This window comes from Pectinophora gossypiella, chromosome 16, assembly GCF_024362695.1.
Source record: "Pectinophora gossypiella chromosome 16, ilPecGoss1.1, whole genome shotgun sequence".
In the NCBI taxonomy this organism is placed as follows: Eukaryota; Metazoa; Arthropoda; class Insecta; order Lepidoptera; family Gelechiidae; genus Pectinophora; species Pectinophora gossypiella.
The window spans coordinates 12,438,997-12,459,880 of record NC_065419.1 but is presented as its reverse complement, the minus strand read 5'-3'; the positions used below and the strand labels follow the sequence as shown (position 1 = coordinate 12,459,880).

The window sequence follows — 20,884 nt, the reverse complement described above, 5'->3', positions numbered from 1 at the left end:
ATTCACGAAGGTGGATTTAAAACACGCATATAGCCAATTGAAAGTCACTGAAAAGACAGCAGAGCTCCTTACATTAAATACACCATTAGGATTGATGAAGATGAATCGCCTGGCTTATGGTGTGAATGCAGCACCTGGAATATTCCAACGTCTGATGACCTCTTTACTAGCTGGAATTGATGGAGTAGCTTGCCTGCTCGACGATGTGGTCATTTGTGGTGGCACAATGGAACAACACAATCAGAGAGTGGAATATGTGCTACAACGGTTAGATGAGTTTGGATTAAAATTAAACAAATCCAAATGTGTATTTGCTGCTAAAAGAATTACCTTTTTAGGGTATGAAATTGATGAAGCAGGGATACACCCATCTAAAGAAAAAGTAAAAGAGATTTCAGAAAAACCAGCACCCAAGAATAAAAGAGAACTGAAAGCATTTTTGGGGTTATATAATTTTTATGAACGATTCTTGAAGGAAAAAACGGTTGTTTTAGAACCTTTATACAAGCTCTTAAAGGAGAAGGTCGAGTGGCATTGGAGCAGAGTTGAGCAGCAAGCCTTTGATATCGCTAAGGCTTTGCTTACTTGTGATATGACACTTGTGCACTATAGTTTAGAAAGAGAATTGTATATGGTATGTGATGCCAGTGAGACAGGGGTCGGTGCCGTTTTAGTGCACAAATTGGAGGATGGTACAGAAAGGCCTGTCTTCATGAGCTCAAGAACTCTACAACCTCATGAACGTCGGTATGCCCAGATTGATAAAGAGGCCTTGGCAATCATGTTTGGGTTAAAGAAGTTCAGGCAGTATTTAGTGGGTCGAAAATTCGTTATATTTACCGACCACAAGCCTTTACTGGGCATATTTGGGCGGGATAAACCAATTCCGGAGCTGATATCACCCAGAATGCTGAGATGGGCGCTGGCAATGAACACGTTCGATTATAAACTACAATACCGCCCAGGAAAGCAGATGGGAGATGCTGACAGCTTGAGCAGATGGCCTACTCCCTGTACAGAACCTGAGGATAAAGAAGCAGATGTTTTTCTATTAGAACAGACTGACTCCCTAGGAGTAACATCAAAGAAAATCGCCAAAGAAACAGATAAAGATCAGATTTTGAAGAAAGTTAAAATGTATTTGTTACATGGATGGCCGAATACGGTAGATACAACAGTAGTGCCGTTTCAAAGAAGGAAAGACTGTCTCTCGCTAAGTAAAGACTGTATTTTGTGGTCTAATAGAGTTGTCATTCCAAAGAGTTTGCAGGGGCATGTTCTTAAAAGGCTACACGAAGGACACAGTGGGATAGTGCAAATGAAAATGATAGCTCGAGCATATCTGTGGTACCCTTCTCTAGACACTGATATTGAGAGATTAGCAGCTGATTGTGAGGCATGTCAAGCGAATAGGAATAACCCACCAGCTACTGAACACAGTTGGCCAATAGTGACAAAACCATGGTCAAGACTTCACGTGGACTTCATGGGTCCATTCATGGGCAAGACATTTTTTGTGCTAGTAGATGGTTATAGCAAGTGGCCTGTAGTGAAAATGATGACATCTATGTCAAGCAAAGCTGTAATTGAAGTTCTTAGGGAAATATTTGCTGATTATGGGTTACCTGACACCATTGTATCAGATAATGGCCTAGCATTTACTTCTACTGAATTTAAGGAATTTATGCAAACTAATTTTATAAGACACATTACTGGAGCACCATATCATCCATCCACTAATGGTCAAGCCGAACGGACGATACAGACCATTAAATTAAAGCTGAAGAAACAATCTGATATGCCTTGGTCAGAGCGAGTAGCGAAAATGCTATTTCATATGCGAACTGCACCGAGCACAGTGACAGGTAAGACTCCGGCTGAAATGCTAAATGGGCGGAAGTTCCGAACAGCTGTCACAGCACTTCATCCGGAATTGGATACAAGTAATAAGGACACAGATTTAGACAAGAGGAATGATCGAACAGCTGAGAGGGAAGGAGATGAGGTGAAAAAGAAAAGTTTTAAAGTTGGTGATCATGTGTTATTCAGACTGTACAATATGAACAGGAAGTGGCAACGTGGGTTGATAACAGCTGAGCTCGCCCCAGCCTTGTATGAGGTGAGCACTGACAACGATATGAAATATCGCCGCCACATTGACCAGCTTCTCAAGACCAGACCTCCTGCAGAGGCTGAAGGCAGTTGTCAGGATTATGATCAAGAAGAGATTATCATACCACCACCAGAAGAATGGGCAGAGATAATTGGTGTTTAAAGAATTGGTATAAGTAGTGATTATTTAATTGTATGTTAATTTGTTTGGTTAAATGATTAGGTAAGGGTAAGAGGTAAATTTAAGTTTTTGTTAATCTGTTCTTTAAGCACTTATCCCTGTGAATTTATGATTGTTAGTTGAGATATTGATTTTTACTTAAGTAAGAGAACAATTATTGTATCTTGGAGTTAAGTATAACTTAAGGGGAAGGTGTTGTGTATTGTTATTGTGTAGGTAGTTCTAAAATGATTTATTTACATTCTATCACTAATTCGAGGGTAATTTGTTACTGACTGTGAGCTCACACAATAAACATGTCGAATTCGTAATTTTGAGTATTTATTTAATAAACAACTCAAAGACTTAATAGGCAACCTGACTATTAAAGTCACGTTCATGATCCGTAATGGGGTGGGCACAGCCACAAACAAAAACAAGATAAATTGCAACATTTTTCTTGAAGACCTATGATAGATGATAAGCCTATAGTACTGTCAATATAATCAGGAATAACATAAAAAAGGCCGAACATTTTTTTAATCTCCAAACTGCCTGTTTGACTACTGAATCTGGAACAAGTGTTCCGGAGTTCCTTATGAGATTAAATAATAAAATCATAAAAAAATGTATATGTTTTATGTTTATACAATTTTTTTTTCTAAAAATATAACTTGACCTCACCTACTTACAAAGATTAAAGTGTAATAAATTCACAGATTACTAGACAATTTATTCATAGATAAGCAGTCACTCACTAATCTATCTTATCTTTAGTATACTATGAGCATCTTGAGTTATTTATATCAGCCTGTAAATACTTTGAAACTTTTTACCACTGACATCCTAATAATAAAAATAGTAAAAAAACTTTATTCACACAATCATTTAACAATCTTAATGTTGATCCTATAAACAGACTCACTTTCACTAAGGAGAATTTCTAAAAAAGCGTCCGATCGCACCGTGTAAGTACGAATATTAAGCATACCTTTATTAAGTTGTGTAGATAGTATCAGTTCGTTCCCTCAAATTACGATTTTATGGCTGTTCACATAAAGTTCAATATCGGTTGTGCAGTGTCGTTAAACGCCGTCACTTGTGCCAAGATGCTCGGCGGACACTTTTTTACAGAGATTGGTTGTCTATATTTTGTTATACAAGGTCAATGCTTTTTAAACAACTTTTTTGTTTGTAAGTGAAGATGTGTAAGGTGGTACACGCTTACTTAGTAAAGGTTTACTCTAGTTTTGACGGAGAAGTTGGAGTGTTTTTGATTTTTTCGCAGAAGAACTTATATAGCATACCCAGCAGATAGCTTACCCAGCCCACGCAGGGTAAGCTATCTACATGGATAAACATCGTACAGTTATTGGTCGAAGCCCTTGATATAATTCGCCCTGTGCGCGGACTGGATCCCATGGCTTAGGCGCAGACATACATTAGGCTCCCTCCCCCTCTAGCGTCACATCCCGGACACTTCATACAAAACACCTCGTTTTACACAGACACAAAACATTGACGTTATCGTCTACGCGCATCTGTGTGTGTGACGTGTGACGCCATACGATTGAAGACTAAACTATGTTCGAGGGGGGGTGAGATAAACCTAGCTCATCCGCTGGTGGGGAGCGGAGAGTTACCGTTCTATACGTAGTATTATTACTTATTATATGCTAGCGTGTTTCGGTGTGTGCCAACGCAGTATACGCACTGCGTCGACCGTCTACCGAACGCGGCAGTGGTGGTAATCACGATAATAGGCTACTTGACAACCTAGTCAAATCAGATACTTTTTACGAAACGTCAAAACAAAAGTTTCTTTGGAGTTTGTACGGAAATACTGTCCTGTGACGTAATCAATAAAAGCTGTCAAACATACTCTTTGTTACTTAATTCATAAATTAAATTCGGAAAAAAGTCGAAAAGTCATCTTAGACTGGCTTCTATTTCTAGATAATCATTTTTTAATTTATCTTTAACCCAGTCAAATGCCCAATTACGGCCTTAACACTTTCTCAAGTACTACCTACATAATCTTCTATTTTTTATAAGTAAATATGTCACAAAACGTAGACCAGTGTTGTACAGCATGAGCTCACGCGGTGATTCACGAGGTGCCGTCAGAGTAACCTCTTGACATCGCGATGTGGCACGCAATGTTATAACGCAGGCAATACGCGTAAACCACAGTATAGGAAAATTAGGCAATGTGGTTTATGCATTATTTGCTTTTATGCTGGATGATTAAAAGCAGACAATGCGTTGGGCTGTTTGCATTCCCAGACATGTCATTAAAACCGACATTTGCGCAAATAAAATAAACTGTGCGCAATGTGAGTCACAGGGACTGTAACCTGGAACCTGACAGAAGGGCCGGACTATTCAGTATTTCAGAGGCGGGGGGGGGGGGGGGGGGGGGACAGGAGTCCTAATATGGCTTTGAAATATACCACTCTGCGCGCCATCCCACTACCGTCAGATAGAGTACTGCGGGTCGGAAGGCAAGAGGGAAACCACTGCCCTATTTTTCCCTAAAAAGTAGCATGATGGAGAATGCTACACCGACAACACCGTGGCTCTTAAGTTGTTAATGACAAGTTTCTCACCTCCTAGCATTATCCCGCTTTTCACAGGGTCCGCTTACCTAACCTAAAGATGACCTTCTGACCTTCCAAACCGCGATAGGAAAACCAGCCCAATACAGGTTAGGTTCATACCTCCGAAAATGCATATTTCGGGAATGTGGGTTTCCTTACGATGTTTTCCTTCACCGCTGAGCGTCTGGCCTTTATAGCCTGTTGTCAATGAATCGACAATCCGCGCCGATAAAAGGTATGCGATCTATCAAAGTTGCATTAACAACTTCCTTCCACATTATCTGATATCATTCGAATATGTTATAATATTTTCACATAATTACAAGTGTGATAATGGTGTTATCTGCTTTAATTTTAATTGAATGCTACTGTAATCTGGAGTATTAGGTACAAGGTTGTTGTGTCAACTGCATATCGAAGGTTGATTGACACCTCTATTTATGCTAAAGAAAACTTGCCGCTGCATATATTCCACATGATTACTCTAGCCATAGAGGCGACCAATCAGCTTGCGACAACAAACACTTCAGGATTCTGATACCGACTCCTCCGGCGTGGTCGAGGATTTCCCTCATTCAGCGCATATCATAGCACTAGGGTCGATTAATTCTTTTAAATATAATCCGCTCAGACGACGCCCTGAGCCGAGTTTCGCGCCCAACTGGACACTATGGGTCTGTTGTCTTAAATTTTGAAACAGGTGAGAGATCATTTTGACACGTAGTTAATGCCATTTGCGGCTAATCTACAATAAGTCAGAAAAAAGCTGCATAAGTATATAACAAAACACGATTATATTCACAATTGTGTTAGAAATACATGCATCGCAAGATGACCTAAGTACCCACGGTGCACCGAGCGTGAAAATTTCACTAAATATAAATTAATAACCCATTGGTACAAGTTCGGTAACAGGGTTTGAACAGCCAGTTTGAGAAGCAAGCTGACACCATAGTGGCTGCTCTTGATATTGAAGTTTTAAGATGGATAAAATGAAAAATGAAGCGTGTGGTGACAGGTGATAGCTAGTTAGGTATAATTGATTGTACAAAAAAAAAATGTCCCTGAATAAGAAGGTACCTCCAGAGCCTCTCAAAACCACCAGGTACGATTTCTTTTAGATATGTATGATGTAATGACCTCAAAGTATGAACTCGCATATTATTATGACCAACTACACAGACAGGTTGTTGGCCTAACTTTAAAGATTTTTGTGTTGGGTTTTAAATGACGTTACACGGACAGTATCTCCAAATTCATTTGATGTTTCGTACAAAGTACAGTCATGAGCAATATAATGTACCCACTTTAGGACTCTGTCGCACTAACATATTTGACATTTAGTGAGACTTACAGTTCAATTTGTCAAAAAAGTTAATGTGACATGGTACCAAAGTGTATACATATTAATGCTCGTGACCGTACCTCATTTGACTAAGTTCTAAAAAGCCTATTTTTCGTAATCAATCTTTCCCCGCGCAGGCCGAAGCGGCTCCAATATCAAGGACATAGAGAAGAAATCCGGCGCAATGATCCACTTCAGGAAGTTCAGCGACAAAGACTACGACGTGTGCATCATCAGGGGCCGAAGTAACGCCACCCAGCTGGCTGAGACGCTGGTGCACGAGTTCTTGCAAAACCAGCCCCTTATTCAAGAGGATACTATGACAGTTCCCGGATGGGCATGCGGCAGGATCATAGGTATGTATTCAGAGGGCTGTGTTGTACACCAGGGGAGCAGACGTAGGACCAGCCCGTTATACTGGAGGATACATCTCTCTCTCACATACCTCTCTCTCTTACTCGTTGTACTTGTATCGTCTTACACTTTTATATATCCCACATAAATAACAGCGCCGGTTGTATGCGCAGGCGCAGGAGGCGAATCCATCAACGACATCAGCCACCGCAGCGGCGCGCGCGTCAAGATCGACAACTCGGGCACGCGTGACTCCACCACGCGCACCGTGGCCCTGCGCGGCACCGCTGACCAGATCACGCAGGCCAAGAAGCTCATTGAATCCTGTGTAAGTTCATAAGTTTTGCATAGACATTTTTTTTGTTTTGGTTTTCCCCCAACGGCAAGGCAAAGGGAACTATGCCCATACAGCCATGTCTTAATGTATTTTTTTTCTTGATGATGATTAATGAAATGATGGAAGGTGATGACGATGAATGATGAAACCTAAGCCCCCACCCTCAGAGCAGACTCCTACTCCGAACCCCCAAAACGAATAAAAAGTCCACATAAACTTTCGAGTTATGAAGCGGCTTGTTGGCATGAAGCGAAAATAGAGGTACACTTTGTTTATTAAATATTACGATATAATAACACTATCGCGTATGTTTTCCGACTAACTTAATGCGATCATTAACCACAAAACACCACTTAGCTTCGTCCCGTTTCCGTTCCCGCCAAAAAGTCTGTTTTGCATAGACAACATTGTATACCAATAGTGTAAGTGTTCTTATTAGAGATGTGCCTACTAGTCGGCCGGCGTATTGCTCACAGATATTAAAAAGTAATTTTCTTTTTCGTATTTCATTTTCTGTTCTGAGATATTGCTATACAAATTCCATAGAAACGTATCGTTTTGACGTTTCGTAAAAAGTATATTGTTTCGCCAGATATACTATTAGCGGAACTGATATACAAGAACTATACATAAAGGTCAAAGAATTATATTTTTATGAATGCGTCTTATAAAAAATGCTAAATGAATATAAAATTAAGGTCACTGGCACTAGATTGGTTATCAAGAGTAAAAGATTAAGTTATTTTTAAGTTTATTATTTCGCATTGACTTGTTACTAAGTTATAAATGTTTGGTCTTTCCTTCACTGACTAGCTTTGTATTTCCTTTGACTTAAAAAAAAAAATAACTCGTGTGTACGGTCACGTGTACACGTCACGACACGTCTACGGTCACGTAGTATGTATGTATACACTTTGATACCATGTCACATTAACTTTTTTGACAAATTAAACCATAAGTCTCATTAAATGTCAAATATGATAGTGCGACAGGGTTCATGACTATACATACAGGATGTTAGTGACATAGTAACGAAAACTTTGAGAGATGATGATTAAGACCATGATTCTGAGTTATTATCAAGTACATATTTCCGTCGCACAAGTATGGAACTTAAAATAATAAAAAAAAAACACTAATTTTTTCATGAATTTTCACCCCGTACAAGTACGTATGGGTGTTAGTGTACCGTAACGAATACTAAAGGGGATTTAGCTCATTATTCTGAGTTAATATCAAGTGAAATTTTCTATTGCAAAAGTAAAAAATTTAAAATAATTCAAAAAGACAAAAAATCATGAATTTTGCGACGGAAAATTCTACTGTTAATATCAATTCAGAAACATGTGCTGAATCATCCCCCTCTGGCATTTGTTGTCATGTCACTAACACCCCGTGTACATAGCAACTAGTGTATAGAGGAGAGATGTATTTTAAGACAACGGAACTCTCAATAAACACTTTGTATTTTATGGAACCTCATATCAAATGATTATGTTTCTTGTAAGCGTGCAATAAAGTAAAATTGTACTTGTAAAAAAACATACAAATAATTTCGCGGAACCCTGGTGACTTTAGCACGGCAACCCTAGGTTCCGCGGGACTCAATTTGGGAAACCCTGGCTGGAATAGATAGATATTATTTTTAAATTTCGTCACCATCATCAATCAGCCCACTGCTGGGTATAGACCTCCTCCATTTTGCACCACTTTTTCCGGCCCTGCGCTGACCTCATCCACAACTTTCCCGCCGCTGCAACGATGTCATCTGACCACCAGGCTACTGGTCTACCCACTGACCTTTTCCCTTCTCGTGACCATTCTGTGACGGCCTTTGTCCACGGACCTTCCTCACGCTCTAGTAATTCCACTTTAGACTGATTTGCCTACCCACGTTACACTTTCGTCGATTCTTAAGTACATATGTTTAGTTTGTTTTATTTCTTTGTGGCTTAGTTCGATTTTTAAATTAATTATTTTTTTTAATTATAGGTGGCCCAGGAGAAGTGTAGACGCGAGATAGAGCAGTCGAAGCGCAGTCCGCGGCATGCGCAGGCGCAGTCGCCGCCGTCCCCCGCCAGCGAACATTCCGACGACACAGGTACAGCCACCGCACGACGCAACAAGTATAAACGCCCTGGTAAGATAACCGCATGCAGTTTGTTTAGAGTTTACACATATACTAATTTGATGATAGTATAATGTTTTATCTTAGGATAACTAGGGGGGCAAAAGGCCACATTAAAGCAATTCATAGTATACAAGATTCCACTGCTAGGCAAATGCCTCCCGTTCCTCTTACCATTTTCCACGGTCTTATGCATACTCCGGCCAGTCCCCCCCCGGCAAGCGTTCAAGTTGTCGCGCCATCTCTTCCGCAGTCTACCACGACGCCTGTACCCGTCATGAGGCACCCAATGCGTGACGATCCGTGCCCACCGCTCAGGGTGCATGCGACAAACATGTCCAGACCAATACCATTACAGTCTGGTGGCTTTACGTCCTACATCAGCGATTCATTGAATTCATATAATAAAGCAGTATTTCAATTTGTCATTTTATTCGTCACTAATTTAAGAGCCGCGCTCTTGTCGGTGTAGCATTCTCCATGAAACTTTTTTAGGGAAAAATAGTGCAGTGGTTTCCCTCTTACCTTCCGCCCCGCTGTACTCTGTCTGACGCGAGTGGTATGGCGCCCAGAGTAGTCTTTCTCATAGCCGTACAAGGACCCCTGTCCTCCGCCTCTGAATAGTACTGACAGTTACTGCTGCCCTCTGTCAGGTTCCAGGTTACAGTCCTTGTGACTTGCCCCTTCCATCCTGCATCGCCGTACCGATGGCTCCCATCTCCGCCTCTGCAACCGTTGAGGTCTTCACCCGTATTCCTGGGCAAGGGTTCTACGTTATACCCCGTTATATTTATTTGCCCACCTTTATAAGGTAGACTAGAGAACGAAAGAGAAAGAATGATGGTGCTCTCTCTAGCACTCTTGCGTATCATAAGATAAAATTTATAATATCGTCATCACCTTTGTGGTACTGTATGGCTAGCCAAAGGAATTGGACGACGAATAAACGGAATGGTAAAAAGGATACGAAAAATCAAAATCATACATTTCTAAGGATTTTGTATAGAAATACCACGGTGTAAAAGAAAGAAGTTGTAAGCGTCAAGTGTGCGTGAAACGGGACGTGAGCGTCATACAAGTATGAACAAATTGTTCATAGTTCATACTTCCACTTTGCACTCTACTTGTCCGCAAACTTAACGACCCACCTACCTCCGTGGCATATCAAATAATTGGGTCGTGTTCTAGGTTCGAGATAAATTATGAAATTCTGATTACTAAATAAAGACAGATCTAGAATTAACGAAAATAATTTTCTTTTTTAATTTAACTTATTTATGAATTTTAATAAAAAAATAATAAGTCCGACATTTTATCACGTTTTTCTATGACGTCACACTGTGCTATTTCATACAAATTCCGTAGTAATTTTGTGTTTTGACGTTTAGTAAAACGTTACTGATTTGACTAGTTGGAAACTAGTCTATTCTGTCCATTCTAAAGTGAGATTCCAATCCATTCCGATGGTAAGCAGTACAGACCTGACACTCCTATACTATATTTGTTTTTTGTTACATAATATTAAATTTAGTTTTAGTTATTTTTTACAATTTTATAAATTAAATATATCCGGGGCTACGTTCTTCGTCCATCTAAAAATAAAATAAAAAAAATATTATTGGTTTCTTATTTCGTAAAATAAGTAACTTTATTGGCATCATCATCGGAATTGAAACTCGCATAAGTAAAATACTTGCGATAATTCTTTTTTTTACCTTTGATGGGTTTGCTCTTGGCCCCAGACTTGCCCGAAGGCATTGACGAGGCCTAAGATGGAGCGAACTCGCCCAGAAAGTGCCTGTTCACTCTAGCCTTGAAAGCACCCGGGGAAATTTCAATACTGCTTAGGTAAACATATTGAAATCTTCCGCCAAAACAAATATTGGTCATTTTCAATGTTATTATAATAATGTCTTTCTTGGTACAGAACTTATTAGCAGGTCGTTATAACTTTGACCTGAATTTAATGCAAATTCTTCAGCAAACGTCTAGCAACACGCAAGGTAAAATAACAGTGACCTCGCCTTTACATTTTACTTTTTTATTGCATTTATAAATCGTTCTTCCGTTGATAGATAGATAAATAGATAAAATACGTTTATGTTGTTTAATCATTCAGCCATCGAATGAAGTGATGCTTTCTTTCTTATAATACTAGAGATGCCCAGAATAGATGCCGACTAGTCGACAAATGTCACAGTCGGTGACTAGATAAGTAGATAAGAAAAAAATAATAAATAAAAGCTCAGAAAACATTTATCAAATAATATTAACACAAATCAGATTATTTTCCCGAAATAATAAGAAGTATATATCTATATATCTATTCCTTATGTAATATTTATTGACATGAGTGACGAACACCAGTAAAATACATTTTGTAGTAATTGCTGATGTTATGATTATGAAAACATCGTGAGGAACCCACATCCCCGAGAAATGCATTTTCGGAAGTATGTGACCTAACCTGTGTTGGGCTAGTTTTTCCTTCGCGGGTTGGAAGGTCAGACCGGCAGTCGCTTCTGTAAAAAACCGGACCTGGCAAATCTTCAGGTTAGGTAAGCCGTAAGCGGGCCCTGTGAAAAATGGGATAACCCTAGGGAGATATACATATATGATTATGTTCTTCCTTGTTTTCCTTAAGATCTGCCGTGTTGTCAAAGTGAGAACGATTTATAAATGTGCGAAACATAAGGGTACACCAAATACATTTTGATTTTCCCTATTATCACAATCTGGATAATCCATACAACTATCTCATGCTCACGGTGTAAGTGCAAGCGAGACAGATTGTCCCCGAACCCATGGTACAAGACAACTAGGTATGCTCAATCCTCTGACAAGCCGCCATTGTTAGCCCATTGATGACGTAAGTGTTACCAGTAAATTGGTATCCCCAACATTCCAAGGACGTCAATTTTATTATTGAAAATTAAGTGAATTACTGACTATTGTATTTAATTACTATTAGATACTTGTCACATATATAAAAATCATAAGTAAATCTTTTACTAAAAGGTCAAAATTTCCTTGCAAATTAAATTCAAAACATTTGTCGTGGGTAATTTATTTTACGAAATGGCAACGCAGGGTGGGATGACATCAGCTGGGGTAACCTTGAAATGTTAGCTGTCACTTTTGGGGTTTTCTTATACCATGCGCGGTACCCCCCTCTCCCGCTCGTGTTCCTAAAGGTTTACGGACATTTAGACTAAAGGAAAATCCAGAGAGGGCGAGGTGAATCTAGCTCGGAAAATAAATGGTATTGGTGTACCCATATGACTCCCCTCCCGTTACGTAAGTTTTGGTTTTATATTATATACTCTTTCTAATATGTTTGTACAGAATATTTGTTGTTTGAGTTGTGCTGTTATTATTTGTATTTAGTTATTGGCCCTGATTCCTGCAGACACCTCCTAAGTTTATTTTAAGTTATACCTGTCATTTTCTTATCCGGCGAAAAGGAAAGGGACGGATGATTGACAGCTGTTCATTTTCAATTGAATGAGTAAATGAATGAATCGAATAGGCATTTCGGTGTTCTGCAACCCGTTTTTATTGTTAAATTGGTAAGTACGATGTAAGTTTGATGTGTCGGGTTATTGGCCAATGTAGAATTTGGGCGGGTTGTTTAAATTTTTGCCCAAAATTGACGTCTGTAGATTACCCGTCCCTTTCCTTTTCGGCGGATAAGAAAATGACAGGTATAACTTAAAATAAAACTAGATGGTGTGTACTGGAATCGGTACCATTGTCACTTACATTATGTTGTTTTCATGTCAGTATTATTTAGCAAAGAGTGAAGTAGTGGTATTTTTTTAGTTTGTTACTTTTTATGTTTTGTTTATATTTTTTGCTTTGGGAAGCGGTAGTGTGGGTGGTAGGGTGTGGTAGGGTAGGGGCATTAAGTGGAGTACACTAGGTATTTAGTGACTTGTAGCTCCTCGTGGTGGACGGTAGTAGAAGTTTCATTCCCCCGTTTGATTGAAGGGAGGCCTGTGGGCTATGGTGTGCCAAAAAGTGCGCAGGTTATAGATATACATAGATATACAAAGAGAAAATTAAATCGAAAAAAATCTGACTCGGATGCGACTTGAACCCGCAGCTCTTGTCAAACTGTTATATCACCGGGTCCTCCTGTCCCTGCGAAATTCTTTCGATCTATGTATCGTCATTAAATCGACGCCGCTATAGATATGTTTATCTACATTTTTTTAAATTATCTTATCTAAGATCTGCCGGCGATGTCTAACAAAGGTGCCCGGACGAGGAGTGGGTTTGCTCTGCCTAGCCCTTCGGGGATACAGGTGTCATGCTATGTGCGTATACGTGCGTACTATATGCGTGCGGTTTTAACAAGAGCTACGGGTTCTAATCCCTTATTTTGATTGTTCCTCTTTGTAAATAATGTTTTAGCGACAAAAAATAAACTAATATTCAAAGGTTGCCAGGAAAAAATTGCTACCTTAATTGGGAGCAATAAGGCTGCCTTTTGTACGTTTGTTTCATTTGTATTCCTGTGATATGTGTTCCTTTTGTGTGTTGTATCGTATTTTTGACCAGCATCAACATTGAACATTACAGAGGGTTCGACCGCGTCTATCGAAGTCTATGTCTCTGCCGTGTCTTCGCCGTCTCGGTTCTGGGTGCAGCTGGTGGGGCCGCAGGTCACCCAGCTGGACGACTTGGTGTCCCACATGACTGACTACTACGGACGCGCTGAGAACAGAGAGAACCATACGGTAAGAGTCCACCCACTCCATCTACTCTGTCCACCCTATATAAGAGTGAAGGTTCTGGGTGCAGCTGTTGAGCACCCAGCCAAGCCTAACATATGCAACGTGATAATTTGTCACGCCCATTTTATCGAATTTGACGAGGGTGTTAGTAACATCGTAACGAAAACTTTGAGATGATTTAGACCATGATTCTGAGTTGATATCAAGTGTAATTTTCAGTCGCAAAAGTATGGAACAGAAAATAATTTAAAAAAATAAAAAATTTCATGAATTTTCAACTCAGAATCATGGTTTGAACCGTCCCGCTCAGTATTCGAAAGGTGTCACTAACACCCATACCTTCTTGTATGGCTACCTCTATGAACTTGTACGGGGTGTAAGTGACATCGTAACGAATACTGAGAGGGATGATTCAGCTCGTTATTCCGAGTTAATATTAAGTGGAATTGTTCATCGCAAAAGTATAGAATTGAAAATAATTTAAAAAAACACAAATTTTCATGAATTTACCGACACGAAATTCCACTTGATATCGATTCAGAATCATGGTCTGAATTATCCCGATCAGTATTCGTTACGGTGTCACTAACACCCATACCTACTTGTATGGCTACCTGTCTTTACTTTTTTATGTATGTATAATACTCATACTCCCGTTCGCCTCTTGTTTGTTTATTGTCCAGTAAGGCGGTATGTTTAATTTCTCATGTAGTGTTTAAGTTATTTGAAACACGTTTGTTCCAGCTGAAGCAAGTGTCGGTGGGCCAGGTGGTGGCGGCCGTGTTCCGCCACGACGGGCGCTGGTACCGCGCGCGCGTCCACGACATACGGCCCAACGAGTTCGATGCCACGCAACAGGTAAGCTGATTCTACATACATACATAATCTCACGCTTATTTTCCACCGGGGTAAGGAGAGACTAGAATTCCATTTGCTTCGATCCTGACACACTTCTCTTGCTTCCTCCACATTCATCAATCGCTTCATACACGCACGCCGGTTCAGAGTAGATCGTACTAAACCTTTTCTAAGGACATCTCTATTTTGGTCAATGTAAGTCCTTCTAGGTCTTCCTCTGCCAGACCTACCCTAAGCTAATTCTAATTCAAAAAACTACAAATTCATATTATTATATACAGGATGTTAGTGACATCATAACGAATACTCAGGGGGATGATTCAGGCCATGATTCTGAGTTAGTATCAAGTGGAATTTTCCGTCGCATAATTCGTATTTTTTTTTAGTATTTTTAAATTATTTTCAATTCGGTAGCCATACAAGTGGTATGGGTGTTAGTGACACCGTAACGAATACACAACGTGAATTTTCCGATAGGAAAATCCACTTGATATCGACTCAGAATCATGGTCTGAATCATCCCTTTCAGTATTCGTTACGGTGTCACTAACACCCATACGCACTTGTGCATTTTCGGAGGTATGTGACCTAACCTGTATTAGGCTGGTTTTCCCTTCACGGGTTGGAAGGTCATACGGGCAGTCGCTTCTGTAAAAAACCGGACCTGTCAAATCTTCAGGTTAGATTAGCGGACCCTGTGAAATACTCGTACTGGAGATGATTATAATGGCCCCGATTCCTGCAAACACCTCCTAATTTTATTTTAAGTTATACCCGTCATTTTGTTATCCGCCGAAAAGGAAAGGGACAGATGATTTTCAACAAGTTAAATTTAAAATGAATAAATAACCCGTGCGAAAAAAATAGGCATCTCGCTGGTATGCAATTCGTGCAGTCAACTTAATTCTGTCGGGTTATAGGCCGATGTAAAATTTTTAGACGGTTGTTTTAGATTTCGGCTTAAAATTGACGTGTATTCCATAAATCTTATGCCTGTCGATTACCCGTCCCTTTCTTTTTCAACGGATAAGAAAATGACAGGTTTAACTTAAATTAAAATTAGGAGGTGTCTGCAGGAATCGGGGCCATTATCATCATCTCCCGTTTTTCACAGGGTCCGCTAACCTAACCTGAAGATTTGACAGGTCCGATTTGAAATGACAGGTATAACTTAATATACAATTAGATGGCGTCTGCAGGAATTAGCACCGATGTTGATGAGTTGTAATGTTACGTGCAGGTGGCTGACGTGTTCTTCCTGGACTATGGGGACAGCGAGTACGTGGCGACACACGAGTTATGCGAGCTGCGGGCGGACCTGCTGCGACTCAGGTTCCAGGTATAAGCATCTTCTTAACCAGTACCACAGAATATACATTTAAAACTGCTAAGCACAGGCCTCCCCTCAATCAACCGCAGGGGATATGGAGCATACTCCACCACGCTGCTCCACTGCGGGTTGATGGAGGTATTTTTACGGCTAATAGCCGTGACCAACGGCTTAACGTGCCCTCCGAAGCACGGAATCAACTTATTTTTTTTTCAGACAAGCAGCTGATTCAAGCCTGCAAAGTCCTTACCAAACAAAGGACAGTCTCACAAAGTCTCACCGTATCTCCTGATCGTGAGCCTAACGCCCTAACCACTAGACCAAGGAAGCTGTTACAAATATATTTAAAAAACAAAATTAAAATAGGATTTTGGGTATTGAAAATTGCATGATTACCTAAGAGTCCCTTATAATTTCGATTTCTTGTTACTAAAAATACCGTTATCTCTTAGGCAATGGAGTGTTTCCTAGCGGGCGTAAAGCCTGTAGGCACAGAGGAAGACACAGTCGGGGTGACGGCGGCCGGCGCGCGCTGGGAGCGCTGGCATCCGCAGGCCGTCGAGCGGTTCGAGGAGCTCGCACAGGTACGCACACTCACGCACGTACGCACGAATTGACACGTACGCACGCATTGACACGCACGCACGCATTGACACGTACGCACGCATTGACACGCACGCACGCATTGACACGCACGCACGCATTGACACGCACGCACGCATTGACACGTATGCACGCATTGACACGCACGCACGCATTGACACGTACGCACGCATTGACACGCACGCACGCATTGACACGTACGCACGCATTGACACGCACGCACGCATTGACACGCACGCACGCATTGACACGTATACACGCATTGACACGCACGCACGCATTGACACGTACGCACGCATTGACACGCACGCACGCATTGACACGTACGCACGCATTGACACGTACGCACGCATTGACACGCACGCACGCGTTGACACACGCACACATGCACGCGTGCATAAAAACTACAATCTTATCGTTACCGCTTAGGCCGAGGAGAAGAAGCGGTGTAAGAAACTCCTCAACAGAATGGATCTTTTTTATTTTGTTTACACATGTCCATATGCTTCGCAAACTTATAAATGAGTCCCAGGTCAAAGATAAATTATAATATTCTGATTACTAAATAAAGACAGGTCTAAAATTGACAAAAAACATTTTATTTTTTCTATTTACTCGTAACTTATTTATGAATTTCAATAAAGAAGTACGTAATAAAAAGTCACAGTCTGCTTTTTCATACAAATTCCATAGTAATTTCGTGTTTGGACGTTTAGCAAAAAGTAAAGCGTAGAAATAACCTCCTCGTTGCTGCCGCAGGTGGCTCGCTGGAAGCCGCTGGTGTCCCGCACGTGTACGTACCGCCGCGCCTCCGCCGACGGTGACAAGGACAAGGAGATCCCCGGGATCAAGCTGTTTGACGTCACTGAAGGTACACACAAACATTCACTTATAAAATATGTCTTACGATAATTATCAGGAAATACTTTTTTGATGAGCTGACGGAGGTGAGCGAGTCAAAGATACATTATGTACTGCATGTCTTGAGACATACTGGGGGCGTCTTGCTTGGCCGAAGGATGAAGTAAGTGAGAAGTAATGATGAAGTAAGAAATTGAGGTAGTTTTACAAACACAATAAAAATGAAACGCCTGATAAAAGGTTTGGAGCACGGACATTATAAAATGCTTGCTATTAAAATACGCGTAGGCGCTTGAGCCGGAACATAACATTATCTATATTATATCTTTTGTGAGAAGCGGTAGTAGTTATAGGCGGAGAAGACGTTCGATATATAAAAAAATGACGATTGAAAGTGTAACTAGGTTACCTATTGAAACAAGATATTTTTGAATTTTAATATGAATCTATTAAAGTTTATTATATGAGAATTGAGACTTATTTCTCGTCGGGCGTTGCCTCGATGGAGCATGTTGAAATTGTCTTCAGATGACGCGCTTCTGAACCCCATCGTTTCTAAATATATTATTATCGTATATTATTTATTATTAATTGCTATATGAACCCACAACCACCACCAACCCGCAGTGGAGCAGCGTGGTGGAGTATGCTCCACACCCCCTCCGGTTGATTGAGGGGAGGCCTGTGCCCAGCAGTGGGACGTATATAGGCTGTTTATGTTTATGTATGTTTATGCAAGCTTGAGGAGCTCGATGGCGCAGCGATAAACGCGCTCGGTCCGCGATTGTTGAAGTAAAGCAACTTTCGCAGAGGCCGGTCATAGGATGGGTGACCACAAAAAAAAATCATCTCTAGCTCCTCCGTGCTTCGGAAGGCACGTTAAGCCGTTGGTCCCGGCTGCATTAGCAGTCGTAAATAACCACCAATCCGCACTGGGCCCGCGTGGTGGTTTAAGGCCCGATCTCCCTATCCATCCATAGGGAAGGCCCGTGCCCCAGCAGTGGGGACGTTTATGGGCTGATGATGATGTTTATGCTATATGAATATTTGCACAGAGGGCGAGTTGGACATCGGTGCGACGCTGATTGAGGAGGGCTGGGCGGTGGCGGCCGACACGTCGCCGCGGCCCTCGCCGCCGCCACCCGGCACGCCCTTCGGGGACCTTGGCAACTCCAGGTAACCGTACAGTCATGAGCAATATTATATACCCACTTTAGAACCCTGTCGCACTAACATATTTGACATTTAATGTGACTTACGGGTCAATTTGTCAAAAAAATTACTGTGACATGGTATCAACATGTATACATATTAGTACTCGTGACCGTACATACCCAACTAGTTGACCGGCTAGTTTCGCCCACATCCAACAGATGGCGTTGATCGTACAACGCAGATGGCCTTGAACGCGTTAAGGAAGTTGTCACAGCTCGACCGTCAACTTCTAAAGTAACAGTTTGATCGTCAATCCTTAGCATAGCTGGGCATTAACTCGTTAATCCGTTTTTCTACTCCTCTACTTTAATCTGGCATTTAAATAACCAAAAAGTCTAATATAAGTACATACATAATTAAACTCTTTGAAAAAGTGTACGCTCTATGGCCTATAAAAGCATTGTTTACAAAGTGTAACTGTACTATAATGTCGCCAAAAAAGCATTGTTGTTGTTTTTTCTTTTTTTGACCTGGAAACTGGCACCTTTACTTTGTTTGGTGCCATAGATATACTATAAAAAAAAAGTATACATTTGCCGCCATTTTCCCGCGCGTTGGAAAATAAATTGGAAAATTTTTGTGTTTCGTTTCAAAACACTAAAAAGTATAAAATAAAAAGGAAAAATGACGTCGTCGTAGAAAAAGTATTGTATGCAACGTTGTATAACTAGGTCAAAAAATGCTCGTGGCGTCTCTTATTGCGATGTTCGCCAAGGCTCACATCGCAACTCACGCCACTCGCATTTTTTGACCCTTCTTATACAACTGTTGCATAAAATACTATAATCGTTAATTAACGAAGTTAACATTTTGATTAACGGATTAAATTTTAAGTTAACTTTTAAAAAGGTTAACGGACACGTTAACTTCCGTTAATATGCAGAAGTCCGTTAATCGTTAATCCAAATAGCCTCCGTGGTCTAGTGGTTAGAGCGTAAGGCTCACGATCTGGAAGGCCGGGTTCGATTCCCGATGGGGAAATTGTCGAAATCACTTTGTGCGACTGTCCTTTGTTTGGTAAGGACTTTTCAGGCTTGAATCACCCGATTGTCCGGAAAAGTAAGATGATTCCGTGCTTCTGAGGGCACGTTAAGCCGTTGGTCCCGGTTATTAGGCGTAAAAACACCTCCACCAACGCGCATTGGAGCAGCGTGGTGGATTATGCTCCATACCCCCTCCGGTTGATTAAGGAGAGGCCTGTGCCCAGCAGTGGTACGTATATAGGCTGTTTAATATTATTTGTTTTATTTCTAACCTGTAAACTTCCAGAACCTAAACTAACAAGTTTTATAAGTTCACTAACGCAACGCAATAAATATGCAATTTTACACATACCTTTTAACGGATTAACGATTAACGTTAACTTGCGTTAATTCTTCCGAAATCTAACGCTTTAACGTTTAACGAAGCTAACTTTTTTTGTAGCGGATTAACGATTAACGAAGTTAACTATTTGGTTAACGGTGCCCAGCTATGATCCTTAGTCACACTACCAATTTGTGCGAGGTGCTATGCACTGTTCAGTACCCCGAAAACCGAGAAATCTCTTGGATGCAGCACATAGTCGCCGCTAAAATAACTAAACCCATTCAAACTGAATTTTGCAGTACTTTCAAAATATTTATGTTTAGCATTATTTATGGATGTTTTCTAAATAAGTTTTTTGTTTAATTAACGCTCACCACTATTTTTCTTAAAAACTTGAGTCTCAATTGTTATTATCAGTATTGACAACTTCAACTTAAAAAAACATTTCGGCCTGTTTATCAATTAAAAACTTATAATTCATTGTATTATGACTACACAGAGTACTAGGCATGTTGATGGGCGACGGCAGCGCGCGCGCATCCTCCGTGCCGAAAGATCACAGGGACGAGCCCGGCGAACATGACAAGCGGTTCCCCTCCGTCGCTGATAAAGGTAGGATTATATATATAGTCTAGAGAGAGATCTACATAGACAGGTGGACAGACATATATAGATAGATACATAGAGAGACACAGACAAGCAAACAAATAGACAGACATACACAAACATACACAGAACCAGGCGGACAGATATAACTCAACTATAACCAGAAGAAAAAAGGCAGCCACAGGACCCCAAGGTCTGTTTACTGATAAGTTGCTGATAGCTTATCCAGAATTCATATAGACGGTTCATTATCAGCAAGTAGCAAATTATTAAACAGTTTCCCAGCATGTGGCAAACAAGTATTTAGTACCCAAATTGGTATATTTGT

General features: G+C 40.6%; 1 protein-coding gene across 3 annotated transcripts in view; it reads left to right on the top strand.

Annotated features, from left to right (window-relative positions):
* Positions 1-20,884, top strand: part of LOC126373792 (tudor and KH domain-containing protein homolog) — a 28,945-nt gene that overhangs the window by 3,214 nt on the left and 4,847 nt on the right. For 2 of the 3 annotated variants that reach the window (XM_050020093.1, XM_050020094.1), the window contains exons 3-12: positions 6,355-6,573; positions 6,745-6,899; positions 8,901-9,048; positions 13,621-13,778; positions 14,520-14,633; positions 15,874-15,972; positions 16,416-16,547; positions 17,326-17,437; positions 18,483-18,603; positions 20,450-20,562. In XM_050020093.1, the coding sequence (XP_049876050.1) occupies positions 6,355-6,573; positions 6,745-6,899; positions 8,901-9,048; positions 13,621-13,778; positions 14,520-14,633; positions 15,874-15,972; positions 16,416-16,547; positions 17,326-17,437; positions 18,483-18,603; positions 20,450-20,562 (1,371 nt within the window). The remainder of the gene's footprint in view (positions 1-6,354; positions 6,574-6,744; positions 6,900-8,900; positions 9,049-13,620; positions 13,779-14,519; positions 14,634-15,873; positions 15,973-16,415; positions 16,548-17,325; positions 17,438-18,482; positions 18,604-20,449; positions 20,563-20,884) is intronic. The other variant, XM_050020095.1, reaches the window with a different exon arrangement.